Raw genomic sequence first — 26,637 nt, forward strand, 5'->3', positions numbered from 1 at the left:
TGTTTAATCCACACAGGAACTTTCTATATTCCTGCAAACAATAGGCATAACAGCATATAAATCTTAATTTAATTGCTGTTTAATTGTAAATGCTGACCTCTTATTAGGTTCGCTAAACCAGGTGAGGGTAGCCGATGGGTCTTAAATCCTCAGCGAGTTAGGGACTTGTCTGTCCCCTGCATACAAAGATAGGCTGTGGCAGATTGAACAGACGAGACTAATAGTGGGTCAAGAAGGCGGTTTCTGCACCTGCTGTAGAAGGAAATGGAGGGGATAAACCCTGAGGAACAATCCATACCCCCTAAGGCTAAGGAGTTAACCCTGTACAAATCTGGAGTCCCTAAGATGGCTGGATGACGTCTTCTGTTCCTCCTTCCGGCAGCTTCTTCAGCCAAGCTGGTTCCAAATGTATAACCGTATTTTTCGCTCTATAGGACGCACTTCTTCCCCTCCAAAAATTAAGGGGAAATGTGTGTGCGTCCTATGTGTGTGCGTCGAATGCAGGCACCTTGGCTTCAGTGATAGCAACGTGAAGCCTCCGAAGCGCAGAGAGAGCGCTCCCTCTGCGCTCCGGAGGTTTCGCGTTGCTTTCGCTGAAGCCTGGAGAGCAAGAGGGATCAGTGCGCATCGACCCCTCTCGCTCTCCAGGCTTCAGGGATGGCCGCCGGAAGCCTTTGGAGTGCAGCATGAGCTCGCGCTGTGCTCTGAAGGCTTCGGGTCAGCGAAAGGAACCCGAAGCCTTTGGAGCGCAATGCGAGTTCCCACTGCGTTCCAAAGGCTTCAGGCGGCTATCCCTGAAGCCTTTGGAGCGCAGCGGGAACTCACGCTGCGCTCCGAAGGCTCCGGGTTCCTTTTGCTGAAGCTGGGAGAGCAAGACTCTCCTGGCTCCAGCGGAGAGGGAGAGCCGCACAGTGCCCCTTCAGCGAAGCGGGAGGAGAAATGGAAGGGGCTCCGTTTCTCCTGCCACTTCACTGAAGGGGCACTGAGCAGAGAGGGGGAGATTTTTTTTTTCTTGTTCTCCCCCTCTAAAACAAGGCGCGTCCTATGGTTGGGTGTGCCCTTAGAGCAAAAAATACGGTATTTTGCTTTCATTGGGACCACACCAGCAAGGCCGAAAAAGGCGGGGGGATCTTGCTGTCTGGACAGCCCAGGACCTCCAGACACATTGCCCAGGTTTGCGCCCTGCAGAAGTCACTTGGTTGCTGCATCCCAAGTTTGCATTTCCAGCATGTTCACACTCCTCTCTCAGCAATGTCTACACTGGCTTGGCGATGTCCACAGCATGGAAGATGGCAGGCTCCCCAAGGACGCGCTCTGTGGGGAGCTGGCTTCAGGTACCAGGCCCGTTGGCAGACCGACTCTGCGTTACAAAGATGTCTGCAAATGTTACACGAAGGCTGGTAACACCAACTCTGCCGTGCGAGAATCCCTTGCCGGCGACCGCACTGCCTGGAGACAGACAGCAATGACCAGATCTTTGAGATCCAGTGTGGTGTAGTGGTTAAGAGCAGTAGACTCGTAATCTGGTGAACCGGGTTCCCGTCTTCGCTCCTCCACATGCAGCTGCTGGGTGACCTTGGGCCAGTCACACTTCTGTGAAGTCTCTCAGCCTCACTCACCTCACAGAGTGTTTGTTGTGGGGGAGCAAGGGAAAGGAGAATGTGAGCCGCTTTGAGACTTCTTAGGGCAGTGATAAAGCAGGATATCAAATCCAAGCTTCAGAGGAGCTCAGAGAGAAGAAAGGCCGTGGTGCATCTACACAACCAGACACCTTAATCTGCTCCAGCTGCAACAAAATATGTCTCTCCTGTATCAGTCTCTACTCCAACAGTTTAGCTTCACCCCCAGAGGCACACTGCATTGTCACTTGAGAGATGGGTGCCAACAGAACCATAAATCATCCATACTGTGATATTTCCAGTTCATCCCCTTGCACAGCACAAGTGATCTAGTCTTCTAACTGATTTGCTCTTTCGCGGCAGGAGACTACTGACCTGATTAAACATGACAAAAGTGGAAAGCAAGATACTTGAAGAAAGGCGGGTGTTTTCCTTTAACTGAGAAGTCTTTCTGTTTTCTGAACTCAGATGCACGAAGTGAGATATCTGACTCTTATCTAAAGACATCTTGAAAGAGGGAGGAGGAGGGAGAAACTGCACTAGGGCTCTCTTTACACCCATATGAAGTTGGAATGCTCGCTTACCCGCAGAGAACGCAGCCTGAATCTGTAAACAGGAAAAACATCCGAAGGCATGTCAGCTGAATTAGCACATGCAACCCGTGAGCTCTCCAGCCTGCCAGATACTTCTGGCCTAAATTCCCTTGAGTTTGCAAGTTGTACTTGCGAGTAATCTTTTATAGGGGATTTCATCTGTCACACTGAAACCCCTGTTCTCTTGCACCGGCGATAGGATTTTATGCTGCAAAAGCGGAATTGCATAAAAGAGCGTTGGGAGTTCACCAGCGGTTCGGTAGCACGATCCATGAAGTTTGCTGCCTGCAAAGTCTTCAAAGATGGCAGTGCGGTAGTACAGTGGTACCGTGGGTTACAGACGCTTGAGGTTACAGACGTTTCAGGTTACAGACTCCGCTAACCCAGAAATAGTACCTCAGGTTAAGAACTTTGCTTCAGGATGAGAACAGAAATCGCGCGGCGGGAGACCCCATTAGCTAAAGTGGTGCTTCAGATTAAGAACAGTTTCAGGTTAAGAACGGACCTCCAGAATGAATTAAGTACTTAATCCGAGGTACCACTGTACTAGTTTGAGACACCAGCTTTGAACGACAAAGGCCTTCCTCATCTGGTGTGACTGATGTGAGATCTTTCTGCGCCGTCGTTTGGTGGTTTAATTCTAAACCAGAAGTGATGTGAACTGTACACTCTTAAGAGCCTTCCAGAGAGGAGAAAGGGGGAGAGCGTATGGACCTGGGATCGTGGTAGTTTGAGACGGGACACAGCCCAGAAGAAGAAAGAAACTGGGAAATAATGGATGATGAAGAACCGGGAGCAAGATAGCAGTGAACAGAGACAGGAGTCTGATGTGTTAGAAACAGCAGCTAAGTGACTTGGTGTCTCTGGAGAGTCCCCTCCTTCCTCTCGCACCAGACGTGCCCTTCAGTCTCGGAGCAGAAAGCCAAACAGAGACAAAGAGATTTCCTTAGCAGCCACCGTAGGTCGCAGGAGGCGTTTGAGCCCTAGGAAGTAACTGCCAGGGGGGTGGAACAACAATCTGAGCAACATCGACTCAAAATGTGAGGCTGTAATTCCACATCTTCCTGTGTTTCTGAATAATAATAATAATAATAATAATAATAATAATAATAATAATAATAATTTATTTATACCCTGCCCATCTGGCTGGGTTTCCCCAGCCACTCTGGATGGCTTCCAACAAAAGATTAAAATACAGTGGTCTGTTAAACATTAAAAGCTTCCCTAAACAGGGCTGCCTTCAGATGTCTTCTAAAAGTCTGGTAGTTGTTGTTCTCTTTGACATCTGGTGGGAGGGCGTTCCACAGGGCGGGTGCCACCACCGAGAAGGCCCTCTGCCTGGTTCCCTGTAGCTTTGCTTCTCGCAATGAGGGAACCGCCAGAAGGCCCTCTGAGCTGGACCTCAGTGTCCGGGCTGGAGGATGGGGGTGGAGACGCTCCTTCAGGTATACTGGGCTGAGGCCGTTTAGGGCTTTAAAGGTCAGCACCAACACTGTAGATTAAGAGGAGTGAAAAAGCTCTCCCCGAGTCTCTTATTTCACTAGGCAGATAGCCAGAGAGCTCTTGATGCCACCTCCTGACAGCCTATCAAAGCCCACAATTCTGTTTAAGGGATTCTTCCAATGTAATGATGGGGAACCAGTAGCCCTCCAGGTATTGGACTACAATATCCATCATCCCTGAAACTTCTTGGCTGGGGCAGATGGGAGTTGTAATCCAACAGCGTCTTGAGGGCCACAGAGCCCAACCCTGTGCAAAGCACAGCCTACTCCCAGAAGCTCAAGAGAGATTTGCACCTTCTAAATAATTCAGTCTTTCAGTTGGGCATGGAATACAGCAAGGGGACAGCAAGCCTGGACTTAATTTTAAGTGATGCCCAGGACCTGATGCAAGGTGTTAAGTGTTGTCGAATCCGTTGGCAACAGTGACCATAGTGCTATTAAATTATCGTATTTTTTGCTCTATAAGACTCACTTTTTCCCTCCTAAAAAGTAAGGGAAAATGTGTGTGCGTTTTATGGAGCGAATGCAGGCTGTGCAGCTATCTCAGAAGCCAGAACAGCAAGGGGGATTGCTGCTTTCACTGCGCAGCGATCCCTCTTGCTGTTCTGGCTTCTGAGATTCAGAATATTTGTTTTCTTGTTTTCCTCCTCCAAAAACTAGGTGCGTCTTGTGGTCTGGTGCGTCTTATAGAGCGAAAAATACGGTAAGTTAAATGGCCAACTGCCGAGAAAATCTAGCACGGTCACGTTTGATTTCAAAACAGAAAGCTTCCTCAAAATGGGGACTGGCAGAAAACAGAAGTTGCAAAAGCAAAACCAAGAGAGTCACTCACTCCAAAATGCTTGAATATTGTTTGAAGATGCAATATGAAGAGCTCAGTTGGGGGTTTGTACCACAGATTATGGCAGGTACCACCAGGGCCAAGACAAGGCTGACATGGTTCAGAAGCGGAATCAAAGGAGCTATTAGATGCAAGAAGGCTTCCTGGGGAAAATATGGAAGTCTTCTCCAAATGAGGAACATAAACATTGGCCAAAGAAATGCAAGCAGACAAAAAGGGATGCTAAAAAAAAATATTGAGGAGCATGTTGCTAAAAACATAAGCACCAACCAGTTGTTTATATGCATTAGTAGCAGGAGACTGGCTAGGGAAGTGTTTGGACCCTTGGATGATGAGGGAATCAAAGTAGATTTGGAGATTGCAGAGAAGCTGAATGAATTATTTGCATCTGTCTCCACAGCAGAAGAAACAGGGCAGACCCCGGTGGCAGAAGTTAACTTTTGCCAGAATACTTGTGCACATTCAGAATGCCAGAATACTATGTACACATATAATTGTTATTGAATTTTCTGTTTTACAATTTAGAATACTCATTTAAACATCCTTAACATATCAATGACTTCCCTTCTTCTCTTTCTGTAGTTCATCTTGCATATCATAAATCCCTACATATTTTACATAAACTAAACCATTCAGAGTTCCATTATTACATCCATCAAGACTCATTTACACTGTTGGAATTTATCTTAATGCTGCCCACGTTTTCAAGTGTACACAGCCCCCCCAACATATATTCAATAAAAAAATTCCAGTCTTCTCTAAATGTACGGTCTTCTTGTTCTCTTATTCTATATGTTAAGCTGATGGAATATGTGCAGCCTGCAGACTTAAGTTCCCATTCTTCTTTAAATTGGGACCTCTGTCGTTTTCCATTTGGGGGATAACAAAACACGTGGGCCCATGACACTACAATGGCTTGGTTTCTCATGGTTGTGAAGCGAGCCTCACCAACTCGGGGCATGTTCAACGGTGCTCCTGCAGATGATGTCGGTGACTGAGCTGGGCTCAGGTGTTCAAGGCTTTGTAAATAAATAAATAATAATAATAATAATAATAATAATAATAATAATAATAATAATAATAATAATTTTATTATTTATACCCCGCCCATCCAGCTGGGCTTCCCCAGCCACTCTGGGCAGCTTCCAACAAAATATCAAAATAACGTAATACATCAAACATTAAAAGCTTCCCTAAACAGGGCTGCCTTCAGATGTCTTCTAAAAGTCTGCTACAGTGATACCTCGGGTTAAGAACTTAATTCATTCCGGAGGTCCGTTCTTAACCTGAAACTGTTCTTAACCTGAAGCACCACTTTAGCTAATGGGGACTCCTGCTGCCGCCGCACCGCTGGGGCACAATTTCTGTTCTCATCCTGAAGCAAAGTTCTTAACCCAAGGTACTATTTCTGGGTTAGCGGAGTCTGTAACCTAAAGCGTATGTAACCCGAGGTACCACTGTAGTTGTTGTTCTCTTTGATATCTGGTGGGAGGGCATTCCACAGGGCAGGTGCCACTACCAAGAAGGCCCTCTGCCTGGTTCCCTGTAACTTGGCTTCTCTGAGTGAGGGAACCACCAGAAGGCCCTCGGCGCTGGACCTCAGTGTCTGGGCAGAACAATGGGGTTGGAGACGCTCCTTCAGATATACTGGACCGAGGCCATTTAGGGCTTTAAAGGTCAGCACCAACACTTTGAATTGTGCTCAGAAACATACAAGGGCCTTGAACCTGTCTCAGGAGCAAGTGGGCACACATTCTCAGGTAACCACTGAATTCTCCTTCCATTAGCTCTGCTTGCAGGTATCTGCTACCTGGGGTCCTTCTGTGAAATGCCTGCGTCCTAAATGAGTCTATAGTTTGCGGTCCTTAATTTATTATAGCATTGCTGGGCCTGCCCAGCAGCATGGAGGAATCCCACCTGTATCTTCAAAAGCTTATGCAGCTATTTCAAAACTCGGCCTGCAGATGAAATTGACCTCTTTTCTGGAGATAACCACTTCCCTTCCGGTGGTGATGAGCCACTGACTCACCAGTTTTCTGAAAATATGTCAGTGTTTCTTCTTTTCATCTGCATCATCCCTCTTTCCGTTCTCTAGCTGCTGCTGTTTTTCATCATACTTGCAGGATGTCCACTTCCGAGGGTGGGGTTGAGAGAAAGCGTGAAAGGGTAACTTCTGCCCTGAGAAGCAACAAAAAATATTGAATTTTCCATCAGACCTTTCTGTGGCCCTTAAAGTGGTGATATAGGAGACTGCACATATCCATCTCTGCTGCTCTTCCCACCTCCTAAAGGTAAAGGTAAAGGTACCCCTGCCCGTACGGGCCAGTTTTGTCAGACTCTAGGGTTATGCGCCCATCTCACTTAAGAGGCTGGGGGCCAGCGCTGTCCAGAGACACTTCCGGGTCACGTGGCCAGCGTGACAAAGCTGCTCTGGCGAGCCAGCACCAGCGCAGCACATGGAACGCCGTTTACCTTCCCGCTATAAAGCGGTACCTATTTATCTACTTGCACTTAGGGGTGCTTTCGAACTGCTAGGTGGGCAGGAGCTGGGACCGAAAGACGGGAGCTCACCCCACCGCAGGGATTCGAACCACCAACCATGCGATCGGCAAGTCCTAGGCACTGAGGTTTTACCCACAGCGCCACCCACGTCCCTTCCCATCTCCTAAATCTCCCCAAATGGCTTGTGTGCTACACAACACATGCATGGGGTTTGGCTTCAGCAAAATTTAGCACCTTGCAGAATCTTTTTATTATTCCTTTTATTTATTTTTTGAAAATATCTAATTTCTAGCTCTTATGGGCAGGGGCCAGGAGATATCTAATACTGCATCTTGAGCAGCGGTTCTCTTAAGTTATCTCCCGCTTGGACTACTGCAATGCGCTCTACGTGGGGCTACCTTTGAAGGTGACTTGGAAACTGCAACTAATCCAGAATGCGGCAGCTAGACTGGTGACTGGGAGTGGCCGCTGAGACCACATAACACCAGTCCTGAAAGATCTATATTGGCTCCCAGTACGTTTCCGAGTACAATTCAAAGTGTTGGTGCTGACCTTTAAAGCCCTAAACGGCCTCAGTCCTGTGTACCTGAAGGAGTGTCTCCACCCCCATCGTTCTGCCTGGACACTGAGGTCCAGCTCCAAGGGCCTTCTGGCAGTTCCCTCATTGCGAGAAGCAAGGTTACAGGGAACCAGGCAGAGGGCCTCCTCGGTGGTGGCGCCCACCCTGTGGAATGCCCTCCCATCAGATGTCAAGGAAATAAACAACTCTCTGACTTTTAGAAGACATCTGAAGGCAGCCCTGTTTAGGGAAGTTTTTAATGTTTAATGTTGTTTCATGTTTTTAATATTCAGTTGGAAGCTGCCCAGAGTGGCTGGGGAAACCCAGCCAGATGGGCGGGGTATAAATAATAAAGTATTCTTCTTATTCTTCTTATTGTTGTTGTTATTTATTTTTAACAACTTCTTTTCCATCAGAAAAATCAGGTGGATCACTTAATGATTTTTCTGTCTCTGGTGGTAATCGTAATGCACAACACTAGATGCTGCGTGCTTTTCAATTGAACAAAGATTAAGCATCTCACCGTATTTTTCGCCCCATAGGACGCACCGGCCCATAGGACGCATCAAGTTTTTTTGGGGGGAAATAAAGAAAAAAAATTTTATTTCCCCCCCCCCAGGCGCTTGTGGGGCAGGCAGCGGGGAGAAGCGCTCTTCTCCCCGCCGCCCGCCTTGAGATCAGGTCCGGGGACAGCAGGGAGACGCAGGTCCCCGGACATGATCTCAAGGCGGGCAGCGGGGAGAAGAGCGCTTCTCCCCGCCGTCAGCCTCCAAACCACTTTGGGAGACAGCAGGATGGCGGCATTCCGCCTCCCTCTGTCCCCCGACCTTGTGGGGCTGGCGCTGGGGCTCTCCTGAAGCCTGGAGAGCGAGAGGGGTCGGTGCGCACCAACCCCTCTCGCTCTCCAGGCTTCAGTGAAAGCCTGCATTCGCCCCATAAGACGCACCCACATTTCCCCTTCATTTTTGGAGGGGAAAAAGTGTGTCCTATAGGGCGAGAAATACGGTAATTCTTTAAACTGAAGCCCACAGAGGGACTTTAAGCCAGTTGTTCACTCTCAACCTATTGTACCTCACAAAGTTGTGGTGGGAATGAAAGGAGGAGGGGGGAAACAATGTATGCCATCTTGGAGAAAGAGGGTGGGATATAAATGCTATTATTATTATTATTATTATTATTATTATTATTATTATTATTATGCCACCCATCTGACGGGGTTGCCCCAGCAAATTAAAACACAGTGAGACATCAAAAACTTCCCTGTACAGCGCTGCCTTCAGATGTCTTTTGAAAGTCAGATAGTTATTTCCTTGACATCTGACAGAAGGGCGTTCCACAGGGCGGGCGCCACTACCAAGAAGGCCCTCTGCCTGGTTCCCTGTAGCTTCACTTCTCGCAGGGAAGGAACCGCCAGAAGGCCCTCTGTGAAAATCAAAACAAGAGAGCAACACCAAGAAATGTGCAGATCGGTGCAGATGTGAGGCTTGCATATGGGGCTCGTTCCCAGGTAAACGTGCCTAGGAAAACACTTGGGCTTTGAAGGAAAACCTTCCCACCAGCGGTGTGAAATATCACAGCGGAAACGCCAAACAGAAGAATGTGAGGTTTTGGCAGCTTTCGGGCCTTTGTGAATATTGGCTGGAACTGCACCTGAGAAAAATGAATTGAGCGGAAAACTGGAAGCGTGTGAATGCGCAAGCCCAGCAAATAAATAGATCTGGGAAGGCACACTGTGCAATTCCGTACATCTCGACATTTCTCGCTCTTGGCGAAGCTGCTGGACTTGCTTCCTGCTAATCTCCTTTCTCTCCTTGGCAAGGCAAACATGGCTTGATTCCCCCACCAGGAATCACAAGTCTCTCCATCGTTCGGCCCATCAGTTCGGTTAATGGGAAACAAAAATTAGTACAGTTGTACCTCGGAAGTCAAATGGAATCCATTCTGGAAGTCCGTTCGACTTCTGAAACGTTTGGAAACCAAAGCGCGGTTTCTGATTGGCTGCAGGAAGCTCCTGCAGCCAATCGGAAGCCCCGTCGGACATTTGGCTTCAAAAAGAACGTTCGAAAACTGGAACACTCACTTCCGGTTTTCGATCGTTCAGGAGCTGGAACATTTGATTCCCAAGGTGTTCAGGAGCCAAGGTACAGCTGTACATGATTTACCCAGTGCTTTTTTTCTGGGGGTACGCATACCCCTAAACATTTCGTGAATCTTTGTTGCTGTTGTTTAGTCGTTTAGTCGTGTCCGACTCTTCTTGACTCCATGGACACCAGGCACTCCTGTCTTCCACTGCCTCCCGCAGTTTGGTCAAACTCATGCTGGTAGTTTCGAGAACACTGTCCAACCATCTCGTCCTCTGTCCTCCCCTTCTCCTTGTGCCCTCCATCTTTCCCAACATCAGGGTCTTTTCCAGGGAGTCTTCTCTTCTTATGAGGTGGCCAAAGTATTGGAGCCTCAGCTTCAGGATCTGTCCTTCCAGTGAGCACTCAGGGCTGATTTCCTTCAGAATGGAGAGGTTTGATCTTCTTGCAGTCCATGGGACTCTCAAGAGTCTCCTCCAGCACCATAATTCAAAAGCATCAATTCGTCGGTGATCAACCTTTTTTATGGTCCAGCTCTCACTTCCCTACATCACCATTGGGAAAACCATAGCTTTAACTATACGGACCTTTGTTGGCAAGGTGATGTCTCTGCTTTTTAAGATGCTGTCTAGGTTTGTCATTGCTTTTCTCCCAAGAAAAGCAATGACAAACCTAGACAGCATACTTTTGTCCCTTTACTGTATTTATTTTTCCCAATATGAACTATAAAATGGTGATTTTTCTTGAGTCAAAATGAGAGTACCCACAAACATTTTAAAAAGAAAAATAGCACTGGATTTAACCATGCATGCTGTGGCAATTTTCCTGCCCTTTCACAATGGGTGGGTGCTCCTTAAGAGCTCTGAGCCAATGGTTGCGGCCTCTTCTCGGCCAGTTAACCAGAGCAGTGTGGTGTTCTTGTTCCTTGTGGCTTTTTTTTGTTTGTGCAAAGGTCTGTTTCTTTGTGCTGATCCCAGATCTGGTGCCGAGAAATCTGCACGTGTGATGAGCTTCCCAGAGGCATCTGACCCACTGGGTTGGAAACAGGATACTGGGTGGGCCGGGCAGACCAACAGTTAGGGTCTGATCCTGCTGAGTGCTCCATACACTTCTTCTTTTTTTTGTACAGTGAGATGAGATCATTGTAACAGCCGCTGAATCACTGTTCTGACCATCAGTGTATCAGCTCAGGAAATGGGTGGGGCTGCGTGGTACGAACTGCCTTTCCATTCTCCATCTCTCAGCAAAAAACGGTAGATAATAAATCCGGCTGCTTGTTTCTACATTAGCACTTTTTCCTCTCTTTTTTTTGCATTTAAGGTTTTGTGGCGGCGTGTTCCGTTTATTTCTGGTCCACCGACTGCAATAAAGAGTTGATGATAATGATGGTTTGCGAGGAAGGAAGAATTGCAAGGCCGCCTGAGAGGTCAGCTTGCTTGTGGCAAGGAAGGAGCTGGCAAAGGCCATGTGTGTTTCTTGGACGGCACACTTGGAAAGGAAAATAGGGCACTGGTTTAAATGCTTCCTGAAACCTCTTCTAGACTACACACCCCCTCGCACCAGCTGGGAGAGGCACGGAGGAGGACTTTGACCCAGGGTGCAGGAATCACATACAGTGATACCTCGGGATACAGACGCTTCAGGTTGCATACGCTACAGGTTACAGACTTTTCAGGTTACAGACATTTCCAGAATATAAGATAAAAAACAAATAAAATAAAACCTACATACAGCAACAGTCTTTTGTGTTGTGTAGGCTCCTATTATCCAAGTAATGGGCCTTGCCTGCTAGCCTACTCCCTAAAATATCACTGGTTTGCTCATTTCTATATACAGTGGTACCTCGGGTTACATACGCTTCAGGTTACATACGCTTCAGGTTACAGACTCCGCTAACCCAGAAATAGTGCTTCAGGTTAAGAACTTTGCTTCAGGATTAGAACAGAAATTGTACTCCGGCGGTGCAGCAGCAGCAGGAGGCCCCATTAGCTAAAGTGGTGCTTCAGGTTAAGAACAGTTTCAGGTTGAGAACGGACCGCCAGAACAAATTAAGTACTTAACCCAAGGTACCACTGTATTGGGGGGGGGGGAGATGGGGGGGAGTGGCCAGGATGTATTTTAAGCTTCTCTTCCCCTTCTGCAGAAGTACAGCAGCTTTGGCCGCCCCCAGAAATTTTTGCAGCTGAAAGAACACAAAGAAGAGGAAAGAATTGGCAGGCAGGAAGTGATGAAAAAATAGCAGTGAAAGAAGGAAATTCAGGAGATTTTAGGAAAGGAGAAAGACAGCAAGAAGGAGCACGAAATAGAGGTGGCCTGAAAAGAATGGGAGAGTAAAGGGTATTCCCTCCCCCCTCCCCAATATTTGTGGGAATAAATTATGTTCTTTCTTTAAAAGAGGGTTGGAGATATTGATGGAGGAGAGGGTTTTTGATAGCTACTAACACTTGGGAGTGGGGGTTAGTCCAAGTGTGGGGAATCTTTGACCCTCCAGATGTTGCTGAACATGGCCAGGGATGAAGGGAGTTGGAGGTCAGCAACATCTGGAGGGTCAAATGTTCCCCACAGCTGATTTAGCCAGTCAAACTGCTGTTGTGGCACCTATGAACATAACCATTTGTCCATAAAGTACTTCAGCTATTAGGAAGAAGTAGAAGGTTCAGACTGCAGTCCTTAAGAAAAGTCTGCTACCCGGCATTGTGGACTTAATTAAAATTACAGGCTTTTGATACCAGCCTTTAGAACAAACTATAATACATTGTTGCTTTCCTCATTTACCCCCAATGTACCCCAGGAATTGCTTTTTCTGAGGGTGCTGAAACCTACTGAGGAAACAGAAGTATCATGTTCCCTTCAGAAAGCAAAACTCCTGGAATTTATGTTTTTGCCCCTTCATAAAGCCGTGATGGGGATGCGGGTGGCGCTGTGGCCTAAACCACTGAGCCTAGGGCTTGCCGATCAGAAGGTCAGCGGTTTGAATCCCCACAACAGAGTGAGCTCCCGTTACTCGGTCCCAGCTCCTGCCCACCTAGCAGTTTGAAAGCACCTCAAAGTGCAAGTAGATAAATAGGTACCGCTCTGGCGGGAAGGTAAACGGCGTTTCCGTGCGCTGCTCTGGTTCGCCAGAAGCAGCTTAGTCATGCTCGGCACATGACCCGGAAGCTGTACGCCGGCTCCCTCAGCCAATAAAGCGAGATGAGCGCCACAACCCCAGAGTCAGCCACGACTGGACCTAATGGTCAGGGGTCCCTTTACCTTTTTATACATGGCAATAGGCATATGCAGACCCTTTCTAAGGAGAAATGTAATTTTGAGCATCTATGCCCTGGTCTGCTTTGGAGGGGGAACTGGAAGAATGCATGTTCATAACTCCCCCCCCCCAACCCCCCAACCTTGCACATTTTGTGGGCATTGTTTTCCCCAGCCTGTTGCTACTTCAGGGCAGATGAGTCCCAGTTGCTGATGAAACTGAGCTAATTCGTTACAGAATTAGAAATAAGAGTTTATGGGTAAAGATCATGTTAGTGATTTCTAACTCTTATTTCTAATTCTGTAACAAATTATTGTGTTATACATATTCTCATGAGTTTGAAATCTCTGTTAGAGTTTGTAATCTCTATTTGAGTTTGTAATCCTTGTCAGAATGCATACTTTTGAATGGATTAGTTTTTGTTACAATTAACTGTTGATTTGCGAGTAGGGACCACTCCCACTACTGAAACTTACATTGGCCTGAGTTCTTGGTGTGCTTTTTTCTTGGTATGTTTAATAACAAGAACGCCAACTTATTTAATGTCTCTGTGTGCAGGCATGTTTGTAGTGCAGTCGCACAGCACCATGGGATTTGTAGTCTTAACGACTGTGGCTGGTACCCATAGAGACTACTAGGGCAGAAGGCTTGGAGGCCAGCAATAAGTAGAGCAGGAGCCAGAGATGGGCAGAGTCCTACCCTGGCTGATTTTAGGGAGGAAGGCGGGCAGGTGGGGACTGGCTGTGGGCAGATGGGGGTTGGTAAGGTAGTGCCCCCCTTGCCCCCATGGACCAGTCCCTATTACTGGTTCTTCGTCGGCCTGAACACTTGATGCCTTACGCTTTCCGTTCAGGGCTGCAGCAGAGCGAGGGTTAAGACAGCCTGAGAAGCAAAAAGGTCTTGCCTCCCGAAGGTTAAATGATCGTGGGAAAAGGAGGCCAATCGGCATGGGAAGGTCCAAGCGGCATTGCAAGAATAAGGATATTGCAAGGATCCACGATGCTCGTAAGCTTCGGAGCTGAAGCACATCGTCAGAAAGCCCAGTGGAACGAGAATGAGGAAGTGAGGGAAGACCGAATTTCGGTTTAAATTCTGCTCTAAATCTTTTCCGGGGGGGGGGGGGAAGGCCAGTGCTGAGTTCAAAGCTCACACAGTCAAACCTTTCCCCACAACAGAGAAAGAGCAAAAAGTGAGGCATTGCAATGTTGTTAGTAATAATAAGGCATCCTTGGTAATCATATTTTTACTTCACAATAATATTTATTTGGTGGTAATAATAATAAAGCATTATCTGTAATAATATTAGTAATAATATTTACCTTCTAAACGACTGTTTCAAGGTGATTTGTACATGAGATAATTAAAAACTGTTAAGTACACACACATAAACAAACAAACAAGCAATACACCAGAAGCAAAACTGAAACGCTAACAAGCGGATATTTGTCATGAAGACCCATTTACCCAGCTGGGAAAGCCTGAGAGAACAAAAACATCTTCAGCTCTGGAAAGTTTAATGATTTTATTAGCTTGTGTTTTTTAATTTAAAAATCCTGTTGTTTTACCAGTAACCCATCAGGGCCACACTCACACCAAGCATTTAAAGTCACAGCTTTTTTGAGTGTCATGGCTTCCCTCAAAGCATCATGGGAACTGTAGTTTGCTAAGGAGGCAGAGTGTCCTTCGGAGGCCCCTCACACGGCTGCACCATAACAAACTACAGTTCCCATGATGCTTTGAGGGAACACACATGGGTGTTAAAAGCGGTGTTTAAGACTGCTTGAAATTTATGGTGTGGATGTGGCCTCATGTTTATGAAAAGCAGGATAGAATCACAGAATTGTAGAGTTGGAAGGGACCCCGAGGGTCATCTAGTCTAACCCTCGGTAATGCAGGAATCTCAACTAAATCATACAGTCGTACCTTGGATCTCAAACCCCTCGGCTCCCAAACAATTTGGCTCCTGAACGATTGAAACTCGTGAGTGTTCCGGTTTTCAAACAGTTTTTGGAAGCCGAACGTCTGGCGTGGCTTCCGAATGGCTGCAGGATAGCCACACCTTGGTTTTCAAACGGCTCCAGGAGTCGAACAGAACTCCCGAAACGCGTTCTGTTCGAGAACCAAGGTACAACTGTACGTGAAAGTTGGCCATCCGGTCTCTGCTTAAATACAGTGGTGCCTCGCAAGACGAAATTAATCCGTTCCGTGAGTCTCTTCGTCTAGCGGTTTTTTCGTCTTGCGAAGCAACCCTATTAGCGGCTTAGCGGATTAGCGCTATTAGCGCTTTAGCGGCTATTAAAGGCTTAGCAGATTAGCGGCTAAAAGGCTATTAGCGGCTTAGCGGCTTAGAAAGGGGGGGGAGCGAAAAAAAATCGGAACACTTGCAAGACGTTTTCGTCTTGCGAAGCAAGCCCATAGGGAAAATCGTCTTGCGAAGCAGCTCAAAAACGGAAAACCCTTTCGTCTAGCGGGTTTTCCGTCTTGCGAGGCATTCGTCTTGCGGGGCACCACTGTACCTCCAAGGAAGAACAGCCTCTTGTGGGAGTCTGTATCAGCTTATTAGGTTAAATGTATCAGTTTATTACATCTGGTTTTATAAGTGGCAGTATGGTGTAATGGTTAATGCTCTAACCCAGGCATAGGCAAACGTGGCCCTCCAGATGTTTTGGGACTACAACTCCCACCATCCCCAGCTAACAGGACCAGTGGTCTGGGATGATGGGAATCGTAGTTTCAAAACATCTGGAGGGCCGAGTTTGCCTATGCCTGCTCTAACCACTGCCAAGGATATGGGTAGGCAAACTAAGACCCAGGGGCCGGATCCAGCCCAATCACCTTCTAAATCCGGCCCGCGGACGGCCCAGGAATCAGTTTGTTTTTACATAAGTAGAATGTGTGCTTTTATTTAGAATGCATCTCTGTGTTATTTATGGGGCATAGGAATTTGTTCACCCCCCTCAAAATATAATCGGGCCCCCCACAAGGTCTGAATTCGTTCATTTCCGCCCCCCAACATATAGTCTGGCCCTCCACTAGGTCTGAGGGACAGTGGACCGGCCCCCTGCTGAAAAGGTTTGCTGACCCCTGGCCTAGGAGAAGAGGTTTCAAATCCCTGCTTGGCCATTACGGTAAGTTCACTGGGTGACCATGCAACAATCAATGTCTCTAATCCTACTCTACCTTGCAGGGTTGTTCTGTGGATTAAATGAGGGTGGAGGAGAAAACCACACAAGACACCTTGAGATTCTTGGAGAAAAGGTGTGATATACACGCAACAAATAGAGCTAAGCTTTATTTTACTTCCCTTCTTTGTTGCTTAGGGTGGCAAGAAAAACTCATTCAATTATACCAAGTGCAAACTTTAAATACAAAAAAGCAGAATTAGGCATGCTTAAGCCCATTCAGTCCCAGAGACATTGAACGGAGTTTTGCTTTATATTGAACTGTGTCCAAAATGTAAATTTAGGAATGTGGGTTTTTTTGCAGGGGGAGGATGACAAATGCTGGCTTAGTTTATTCCTGAAGCCTTGTCCTCCTGCTAGCTGGGGACCAGACGAGAGAAAAGAACTCTGTGCGAGCTCAGAGGGTGGGTTTTTATTATGTTTCGGTTGTGCTGGCGCTGGATCATGGGCTTTGTAGTGGCAGGGCTGCACAAACAGCCACCCTCACGCGGGCCCCTTACGCCACGCTGCACGAAGGATTTCAAAAACAAAACGGAACAGGAGAAACAAGCAGCCTATTGATTTGCTAAATATGTCGGGCCTTGGGGCATGTGTGGGTTCGCGCCCTGAGACCCGGCGTTTCGCAGCTGCTTCTGGGGCTGTGCCAGAGCTCTCTGCGCTTTGCAACAGCTGCCTGTCTCTATCCAAGAGCTTTGGCCACCTTCGCTTTGAACTTTTGTCCTGCCAAGATCGCCAGGGCGCGTCGGGCTTCGCGGGGACCAGGGTGTTGCCTGCCGTGCGCCTAGACATGCGCGCGTTCTTGGAAAGCGCACGTCTGCGTCTGCAAGGGAGAGAAAGGATCCCGGAGCTGAGATCTCCTTGCAGGGTGGGGTTGTTGGGGCAGGAGAGGAGGAGGAGGAGGAGGAGGAGGGTTCCTCCAAGCGAGGTGGGCTCTTCCCAGCCCATGTGGTTCTCATTAGAGTCGGCAGCCAAGGAACTCCGAGCTGGAGAGACCAAACCAGAGAGCGCGCGCGCGCAAGAGAGAGAGAGGTTTCTGCAGGAGGGGAAGAGGGGAGCGAGAGGGCAGCAGAGAGAGGGATGTGATGACTGAGCGGAGGGAAGGAGAGGAAGAGAGTTGAGAGGGCAGGAGAGGCTCGAAGGAGACGGACAGGGGAGCCGTCTGGCATGGAGACGGGAGCGCAGAGAGGGAGCTGGGCGCGCGGGGCGCTCCGGGGTCTTTTCAGCGGGCAGCGCTTGCTCTCCACCCTCCCTCTGCTGCTGCTTCTCTCCAGCAACGTTGACATCTCCAAAGTGCAAGGTAAAAAGAACAGCTGGTGGCTGGGTTGGGGGGTTAGTATGGGGTTTCCCCCTCTTCCTTCCCCACCCTTGTTAAAGAAAGGGGGGGGGGATTTCAGCCGGTTGTCTCCGCGGTAGGAGAAGGTTAGCAGGCGCTGGTGGCTTAAAAGGGCAGCGCTTAGCCGAGGCTGGAGGAGAAACAAGAGAGCAGAGAGATTTCTGGTTGTGGGGGAGCGGGTGCCCCTCACCCTGGCATCTGGGAGGGGGCGGAAGAACGAGCTTCCACGCTGCCGTTGCGCGTTGGGATTATGGATCCGTCATATTAAGGGATATTTTGGGCATGTGGGTTTTCCCCCCCCGGGGTGTTGGCTGTGAAGGGTGAGTCTTCCTGGCTGGGCATGGAAACAGGTCTTCGCTCTTGTTTTGTTTCGTTTTGTGGCGGGGGTGGGGTGTGAGGTTGAGGGATTTGGGGTGAATAGGCACCCCTCACCCCTACATCTGAGTTTGGACGGATAGGAGCTCTTTGGGGTGAATGTGAGCACAGGAGAAAGGCTTAACAGGTCTGGTTGTTTTTGGAGAGAGGGGGCAGAGAGACCCCTGGCTTCTGTAGGGAGAGTGTTCCTGGCTATGGGGGTGGGGGCCACTCACGTTGATACCTGGAGGTCGAGAGGAGAGAGAGCTCAAGGTGTGGCTCTTAGGAGATGCTGGGTGCAGATAATAATAATAATAAATAATAATAAATTTTATTTATACCCCACCCTCCCCAGCCAAGACCGGGCTCAGGGCGGCTAACAGCAGATATAAAACATTTGATTGAAATACAACTTTAAAAACAAGATTAAAATACAATGTTAAAATGCAGCCTCATTTGAGCAGAAACTCAAAAACTTTTTTGGGGATGAAAACGTCAAGTCTTCACCAAGGCTAACTATCCAGATAGATCTGGTGAAGGGCTATTTCTGGGTTTGGAGAGAGATCTTCACTTGCTGGAGGCCCCCACCTCTGTATCTGGGCACTACGAACAGTGAGCAGGAAGGAATGACACCCCAAATTACCAGTGTGCAGAATCAGTCCCATTCACCACCAGGCTTCAAGTTTGGGTGCCGTGTTTTAAGAGTTTAGGCAAAACTTTGGCAATTCTAGTTGGCAGCCTTGACATGTACCCACACTCCTATGTGCTCCTGAATTAGGAGTAGCTCCGTGATTGGTTGCTGGTAGGGAGGGTGCAATCTTCAGTTCATCTGGGGAGCCCCTCCACTCGGAGGTGCATTGGAGAATTGGTTACCTCTCTGTGCCCGTTGGCAGATTGGGTGGCTTGAATGATGGCAAAAGGTGGCGCATAAGAACCAGAGAAAAGCTTGGCTGCTGGATGAAGCCAAAGGGGGCCATTCTAGTCCAGCACTGTGTTATAACAACAACAACAACAACAACAACTTATTACTTATACCCTGCCCATCTGGCTGAACCTCCCCAGCCACTCTTGGCGGCTCCCAATAGAATATAAAAAACACGATAAAACATCAAACATTAAAAAATTCCCTGTACAGGGCTGCCTTCAGATGCCTTCTAAAAGTCAGATAGTTTCCTTGACATCAGATGGGAGGGTGTTCCACAGGACGGGCACCACCACTGAGAAGGCCCTCTTCCTGGTTCCCTGTAACCTCACTTCTTGCAGAGAGGGTACCGCGAGAAGGCCCTCATCGCTGGACCTCAGTGTCTGGGCAGAATGATGGGGGTGGAGACACTCCTTCAGGTATACAGGACCAAGGCTGTTTAGGGCTTTAAAGGTCAGCACCAACACTTTGAATTGTGCCTGGAAACGTACTGCGGGCCAATATAGGTCTTTCAGGACAGGTGTTATATGGTCCTGGCAGCTACTCCCAGTCCCCAGTCTAGCTGCTGCATTCTGGATTAGTTGCAGTTTCTGGGTCACCTTCAAAGGTAGCCCCACATAGAGTGCATTGCAGTAGTCCAAGCGGGAGATAACCAGAGCATGCACCACTCTGGCGAGACAGTCTGTGGCAGGTAGGGTCTCAGCTTGCGTACCAGGTGGAGCTGGCAGACAGCTGCCTTGGACACAGTGTTCTTACAGTGATCAAGGGGGTACCACAATGGGAAGCCCACAAACAGACCCTGAGTCCAGTAGCACTCTCCCCTTCCTTGGGATTTTGGATAGTGGTTCTCCAGAGTTCCATTTTGTATAAGGATTTGTCAGTGGCACAGCTTGGAGGAAGGATTTGCCCAAAGAAGGAAAACACCACGGGCACATTCAGCGTTAGAAATTCACCAGGTGCTGGCCGCAGTTTGCACCTGGCTATTAACCTCTTGTGACCATGTGAAGATGCCCGGGTGTCAGGATGGCACCCGACGTCTCCACCATCTGGAGACGCATGCCTGGGGATCCTTGGAACTTGACTGTTTTCACACACTAGCAACACACCCTGCAGAATTCTATCCGTTATATTTTATCTGCACAATCACAATTAATTTTCGGGAAGCAAAAAGTTGTATGGTGGTACCCCTGGTTGTGAATGGGATCCGTTCCAGAGGCCCATTCCAAAATGAAAAGCCCGCAACCTGCGCAGGTGCACGGCGATATTTGGAGCTTCTGTGCATGCGTGAGCGGCGAAACTCGGAAGTAACCCTTTCCGGTACTTCTGGGTCGCCACGGGACACAACCTGAAAAAACGCAACATGAAGCAAACGTAACATGAGATATGACTGTACAGTGGTGCCCCGCAAGACGAATGCCTCGCAAGACGGAAAACTTGCTAGACGAAAGAGTTTTCCGTTTTGGAGGTGCTTCGCAAAACAAATCTCCTATGGGCTTGCTTCGCAAGACGAAAATGTCTTGCGAGTTCCTGTGGGGTTTTTTTTCCTTTCCTCCCCCTTTTTCTAAGCCGCTAAGCCACTTATCAGCTGATCCGATAAGCCGATAAAAGCCGCTAATAGCGCTAATAGCGCTAATCCGCTAATCCGTCAATGGGCTTGCTTCGCAAGACGAAAAAACCGCTAGACGAAGAGAATCACAGAACGGATTCTTTTCGTCTTGCGAGGCACCACTGTACTGAAAAATACGACTTTCGAGCTGCCTGGCCCCAAACTGGCAACTGGGCATTCAGTTTTCGCAGCTGTAATCCTGGTTTAAAGAGTCGCTCAGTGCCTAGCTGACATATCTGAGTTTCTAACACTTGGCACATTAGCACAGTTCATCTAAAGTACATTATCACTTTAAGCAGAATCTGGAAGATAGCTATTAGCCACGAGGCAGCGATACTTCTGAACACCAGTTCCTGGAAATCACAGATTTGCAGAGTGCTCTTGTGGCCGAATCCTGCTTGTGGGTTTCCTGCAGGCAGGTAAGGTAGAAAGGTAATGGGGCTCATTTGCCTGGCCACTATGAGAACAGGATGCTGGACTAGATGGGCAAACGGGCCTGATCCAGCGGCTTCTCTTATGTTCCTTTGGGAGCTGTAGTTTGTTAAGGGTGCCGGTTCCCAGAGCGTTTTAACAATCAACCCCCTTTCCCAGGGAGTTCTGGGAACTCTAGTTCTCTGGGGGTCTCTTATCAACTCTTAGCACCCTTAGGAAATCACAGCTCCCAATACAGTGGTGCCCCGCAAGACGAATGCCTCGCAAGACAGAAAACTCGCTAGACGAAAGAGTTTTCCGTTTTGGAGGTGCTTTGCAAAACGAATTTCCTATGGGCTTGCTTCACAAGACGACAATGCCTTGCAAGTTCCTGCTGGTTCCCCCCCCCCTTTTTCTAAGCCGCTAAGCCGCTTATCAGCTGATCCGATCAGCAGATAAGCCGCTAAAAGCCGCTAAAAGCGCTAATCCACTAATCCTTCAATGGGCTTGCTTCGCAAGACGAAAAAACCGCTAGACCAGGGGTCTGCAACCCGCGGCTCCGGAGCCCCATGTGGCTCTTTTACACCTTTGCCGCGGCTCCGGGGCGGATACTAGCGAGGGGAGGAGGCGCATTGTGCGCCCCGACACTCCCCACTGTGGCAGGCGCTGTACTGGCTGTGACGTCACATGGGGGCGGTGTGTGCGTTAGTCACGCACCGTCCCGACGTCACCTTCCCGCCCACTGTCAGATCACGGCTCCGGATATATATTTGTTTTAAATGTCGCAATGGTTTTGCGGCTCCCAGGTTTTTTTTCCTTCGAAAACGGGTCCAAGTGGCTCTTTTTGTCTTAAAGGTTGCAGACCCCAGCCCTAGACGAAGAGAATCACAGAACGGATTCTTTTCGTCTTGCGAGGCACCACTGTATGCAGAAGAGGGAACCACAACTGTTTAAAGTGGTACCATGGTGCTTTAAGCGCATGGTGCAAATGTGGTTTGGGCCAATTCTTACGCGAAGAGCATTGGGTGTTCTTTAGGGACGAGGACAGGCGCCCATGCGCTGGTGTGCCTTGTTGGCTGTGATGCTGTGCAGCTGCTGATGTTTCAGCTTCTGTAGATGTGTTTCTGGGGGAAATTCCTTTCTTCTGGCTTGGGATTGCCAGAGTTTAGTTACGCTCCATTATGACTCTATATGGTCTAGTCTGGGACAGATTCAGAAGTGTCTGTCCAGCCCAGAGTCTCCCTCTCTGTCTTTGTGATGTTGGACAGGGAAGTCGCTTAGATCCGTGGACAGGCAAAACAGGGCAGGGAACTTTGCTAGAGTTTTAGTATTGAGATATTTGTAGAATAAATTTGGAAGAAACTCTTCCAACTTTTCTTCTTCTTCTTTTTTCTCCTTATTTTCCTATTCCTTTTTCTTTTTTATTTTCTTCCTTTTTCCTTTATTGTTCTTTTTTTATATATGTGTGCATATCTGAAATATATATGTATGTATTTGCAATATTTTGCTTATATTTTGTAGTAATTATGTTAAATAAAATTTAAAAACAACAACTTTCCTACCTTTCTCACAATGCCAGAACTCCTGGACACTCAATGAAGCTAAATATTGGAAGATTCAGGGCATGTAAAAGAAATAATAATAATAATAATAATAATAATAATAATAATAATAATAATTTATTATTTGTACCCCACCCATCTGGCTAGGTTTCCCAGCCACTCTAGGTGGCTGCCAAGAGATTAAAAACAGAATAAAACATCACAAATTAAAAACTTCCCTAAACAGGGCTGCCTTCAGATGTCTTCTAAAAGTCAGATAGTTGTTTATTTCCTTGATATCTGATGGCAGGGTGTTCCACAGGGTGGGTGCCACTACTGAGAAGGCCCTCTGCCTTGTTCCCTGTAACCTCACTTCTTGTAGGGAGGGAACCGCCAGAAGGCCCTTGGAGGAGGACCTCAGTGTCCGGGCTGGACGATGGGGGTGGAGACGCTCCTTCAGGTATACTGGGCCGATTTATTATTGCAGCACCCAGTTAAACGATGGAACTACCTGCCACAAGAGGCAGTGATGGCCACCAACCTGGATGGTTTTCAAAAGAGGATGAGACAAATTTGTGGAGGAGAGGGCTATGGATTGCCACAGTTAGAGGCAGCAATGCGTCTGAATCCCAAGACTCAGCTAGACTGGTGAAGAAAAAGTGATTTACTGTCTATGCGTTGTATGTGCGATATGATGTTGTGCCACCAGATGGCGACATGGGGTCCCATTTTTTTTCTACCTGTTTTCCCTGTTTAAATTTACAACGCTTTAAACTGAAATCCTTCTCTGATGTTTCAGCCCCAGTTGCTGGAGACCACAGGAGGGCGGAGGGCCCTTGTGTTCGAATCCTGCTTGAGGGTTTTCTACAGGCCTCTTGTTGGCCCCTGTGAGAACAGGATGCTGGTCTCCATGCGCAACTGGCCTGATCCAGTGCACTCTCCTTACGTTCTTATAATCTTATTGTGAAGCGGTGTCAGCACAAGGCAAGGAAATCCAGATGACAGCCGAACAAACACTCATTGTCATATAAGCCTCCCTTGCACAGAAATCAGAACAGATGCTCAGTAAGGGCTGGATATAATGGAACAACTGTATCAGCTTTGTGCCAGCAAAGCAGGATGGATGCTGAACGAACAGGTGTTTCGGAAGAGTCTCCTCTCCCTCTTCCCTTCCTTTTTGAATGAGATCTGTTTGTTGTCTTACCCGACCCTTCAGTATGTGCTCCCTGAGGCTGATGGGAGTTGTAGTCCGAAACATCTGGAAGAGACCAGTCTGGCAGAGGCTGGACTGATCTCTTCTCTCTCCTCCTCTTCCCAGCTTCCCCTTTCCTCTTCCAATCAGCCATTTGTGGGGAGCTGCAGGGTGAGCTTGGTGCCGATAATGAAGTGTGTTGCAATTGCACTTCTTTACCTGCAAATGAATCAGACTAAATGAGTCTGGATAGGTCAGTTGTTGAGAGCATGGCGCTGATCACGGCAAGGTTGCAGGTTCGATCCCCGTCCGGGACCACTGCGTTGCAGGGGGTTGTTGAACCAGATAATAATAATAATAATAATAATAATAATAATAATAATAATAATAATTAATTTATTATTTGTACCCCGCCCATCTGGCTGGGTCTCCCCAGATGATTCTCAGGGTCCCTTCCAACTCTACAATGCTATGATTCTATGATTCTAAATTCTTAGTCAATACTAGATACAGTGGATGCTCAGGTTGCAGATGCGATCTGTGCGGGATGGACGTCCGCAACCCGCAGGGTTTGCAATCTGCAGCGGTGCATCTGCACACGTGTGGGTTGTGATTCGGTGCTTCTGTGCATGCGCGAAGCACGATTTAGCGCTTCTGCGCATGTGCAACTGCCGGAACCCGGAAGTAACCCATTCTGGTACTTCCGGGTTTTAGCGGTCCGTAACCTGAAAAACGTGGGTGGCGCTGTGGGTAAAAGCCTCAGTGCCGAGGGCTTGCTGATCGAAAGGTCGGCAGTTCAAATCCTCGCAGCGGGGTGCGCTCCCGTTGTTCAGTCCCAGCGCCTGCCAACCTAGCAGTTCGAAAGCATTCCCGGGTGCAAGTAGATAAATAGGGACCGCTTACTAGCGGGAAGGTAAACGGCATTTCCGTGTGCGGCTCTGGCTCGCCAGAGCAGCGATGTCACGCTGGCCACGTGACCCAGAAGTGTCTCCGGACAGCGCTGGCCCCCGGCCTCTTGAGTGAGATGGGCGCACAACCCTAGAGTCTGTCAAGACTGGCCCGTACGGGCAGGGGTACCTTTACCTTTAACCTGAAAAAACACAACCTGAAGCATCTGTAACCCGAGGTATGACTGTATAGTCACCGGAACCTAAGAAAAGCCATGTGACTGGATCAGGCCAATGGCCCCTCTAGTCCAGCATCCTGTTCTCACAGTGGCCAACCAGATACCTGTGTGAAACCCGCAAACAGGATCTGAACCCAAGAGCCCTCTCCCCTCCTGTGGTTTCCAGCAGGTAGGGTAAAAGGTCAGGAACCCCTGGACGGTTAAGTCCATTTAAAGGCGACTATGGGGTGTGGCGCTCATCTCATTTTTCAGGCTGAGGGATCTGGTGTTTGTCCACAGACAGCTTTCCGGGACACGTGGCCAGCATGGCTAAACTGCTTCTGGTGCAACGGGACACTGTGATGGAAACCAGAGTGCATGGAAACACTGTTTACTTTCCCGCCGGAGTGGTACCTATTTATCTACTTGCACAGGCGTGCTTTCGAACTGCTAGGTTTGACTTGATTTGAGTTTCTACTGAAATGAGGCTGGGCTGCATCCTCCATCGAGGGGAATTGAACTGTTGACCTTTTCATTGGCAAGCCCAAGAGGCTCAGTGGTTTAGACCACAGCGCCACCTGCATCCCCCAGCATTGCTGCTTCTGACTATAGAGGCAGAGCTTCATGGACAGTAGTCTTTTAGGTGCCGAGCGATGCTCTGATGTCCTGGGCAAGACACTCCCGAGAGTTATTAGAGGAAGACTTTTTCTTTTTAAAAACACTGATAGGCATCAGGCCAATAGCCCATCTAGTCCAGGGTCCTGTTCTGCAGCCAACCAGATGTCCATTATGGGAAGAAGAAGAAGAGTTTGGATTTGATATCCCGCTTTATCACTACCTGAGGGAGTCTCAAAGCTGCTAACATTCTCCTTTCCTCTTCCTCCCCCACAACAAACACTCTGTGAGGTGAGTGGGGCTGAGAGACTTCAGAGAAGTGTGACTGGCCCAAGGCCACCCAGCAGCTGCATGTGGAGGAGCGGAGACGTGAACCCGGTTCACCAGATTACGAGTCCACTGCTCTTAACCACTACACCACACTGGCTCTCAGTGGTCCAAGCCCAAAAGCAACTCTCCGTTCCTGTGATTTCCAGTCCCTGGCATTCAGAAGCATTGCTGTCTCTGCTCATGCAGGCAGAGCTTCATGGACAGCAGTCATTGTGGGATGTGAAACACAAGAGCAGTCAAGTACAACATTCCTAGAGTGAACATGTTTACGCATGGAGAGGAATGTTTGTCCAGCCAGCAGGTAAACTTCCTGTTCCCTTCTGGGCTGGGACAGACTTCCTCTGCGTGTGACTAGAGGTGGGCGTGGACTCACCTGTGAAGGTAATGACAAAATCACAGGGCAGGGCAGCCATCTCTCTCTCTTTGACTACATGTGTCGAAGAAGCAACATGTGCTTAGCCAAAGATGCTCTCTTGGCCTCCAGCCAAGAGAGGACAAAGGGACTGTCTCCTTGTGAGATAGTTTCCAGGTATATGTTACTTTTCTAAATTAAGTCTGCCTTCTGGGATCCGATTGTAAACAGAATGATGTGTGAGTAAACCTTTTTATACTTTTATAGAAGGCTGTGTCGTGTCTTATCTTTTATGAGGGAATAAGGGGAGAATACCAGAACAGTTATTATAGAGGCTTTAGTGAGCCTGAGCAAAAGCATCCGCTGTGAGCTTAAAAGGGGGAGTGTTACTCTGCTAAATTGTGAACTTGTTAACACAAGTTGTAAAGGCTATAATCAAACAATATATCCTCTCCTGCATCCCTGAACATTCCCACAGTCATCAATAGCTTTTTCTCCTCCATCAATATACCGATATAGATACAGATCTAGTCTAACCACTGCAAGAGCTTTGTGCAAGCAAATCAGGACAAATGCTCGGTAAATGAGTTGTCTGAAGGTAGCAAAAATGGGCCACTTTAAACAAACTTTTAGGAAGAGCGTTGTGGCCATGTGGGCCAAAGCTGCCTTGGTTGTGTGGCAGGCCATTGCGTACAATATTTGTTATTTCACAGAACCATAGAATCATAGAGGTGGAAGGGACCCTGAGGG

At 48.1% G+C, this 26,637-nt stretch overlaps 1 protein-coding gene and 1 long non-coding RNA gene across 3 annotated transcripts in view; one reads left to right on the top strand and one right to left on the bottom strand.

The window, feature by feature from the left end:
* Nucleotides 1–6,590: 6,590 nt before the first annotated feature.
* LOC310686067 lies at nucleotides 6,591–23,693 on the bottom strand. The gene is made up of 3 exons (XR_014515699.1): nucleotides 23,498–23,693; nucleotides 19,921–20,080; nucleotides 6,591–6,733 (listed from the first exon to the last, which is right to left on the bottom strand). It is a non-coding gene; the product is annotated as an uncharacterized lncRNA (long non-coding RNA).
* ADAM33 (ADAM metallopeptidase domain 33) overlaps nucleotides 16,922–26,637 on the top strand; it is a 109,942-nt gene continuing 100,226 nt past the window's right edge. Inside the window, exon 1 of one of the 2 annotated variants that reach the window (XM_083458642.1) lies at nucleotides 16,922–17,423. In XM_083458642.1, coding sequence (XP_083314768.1) covers nucleotides 17,291–17,423 — 133 coding nt within the window. In that variant the 5' untranslated portion in view covers nucleotides 16,922–17,290. The remainder of the gene's footprint in view (nucleotides 17,424–26,637) is intronic. The other variant, XM_083458643.1, reaches the window with a different exon arrangement.

Source organism: Podarcis liolepis (genome assembly GCF_965112155.1).
Source record: "Podarcis liolepis genome assembly, chromosome: 9".
Lineage (NCBI taxonomy): Eukaryota > Metazoa > Chordata > Lepidosauria > Squamata > Lacertidae > Podarcis > Podarcis liolepis.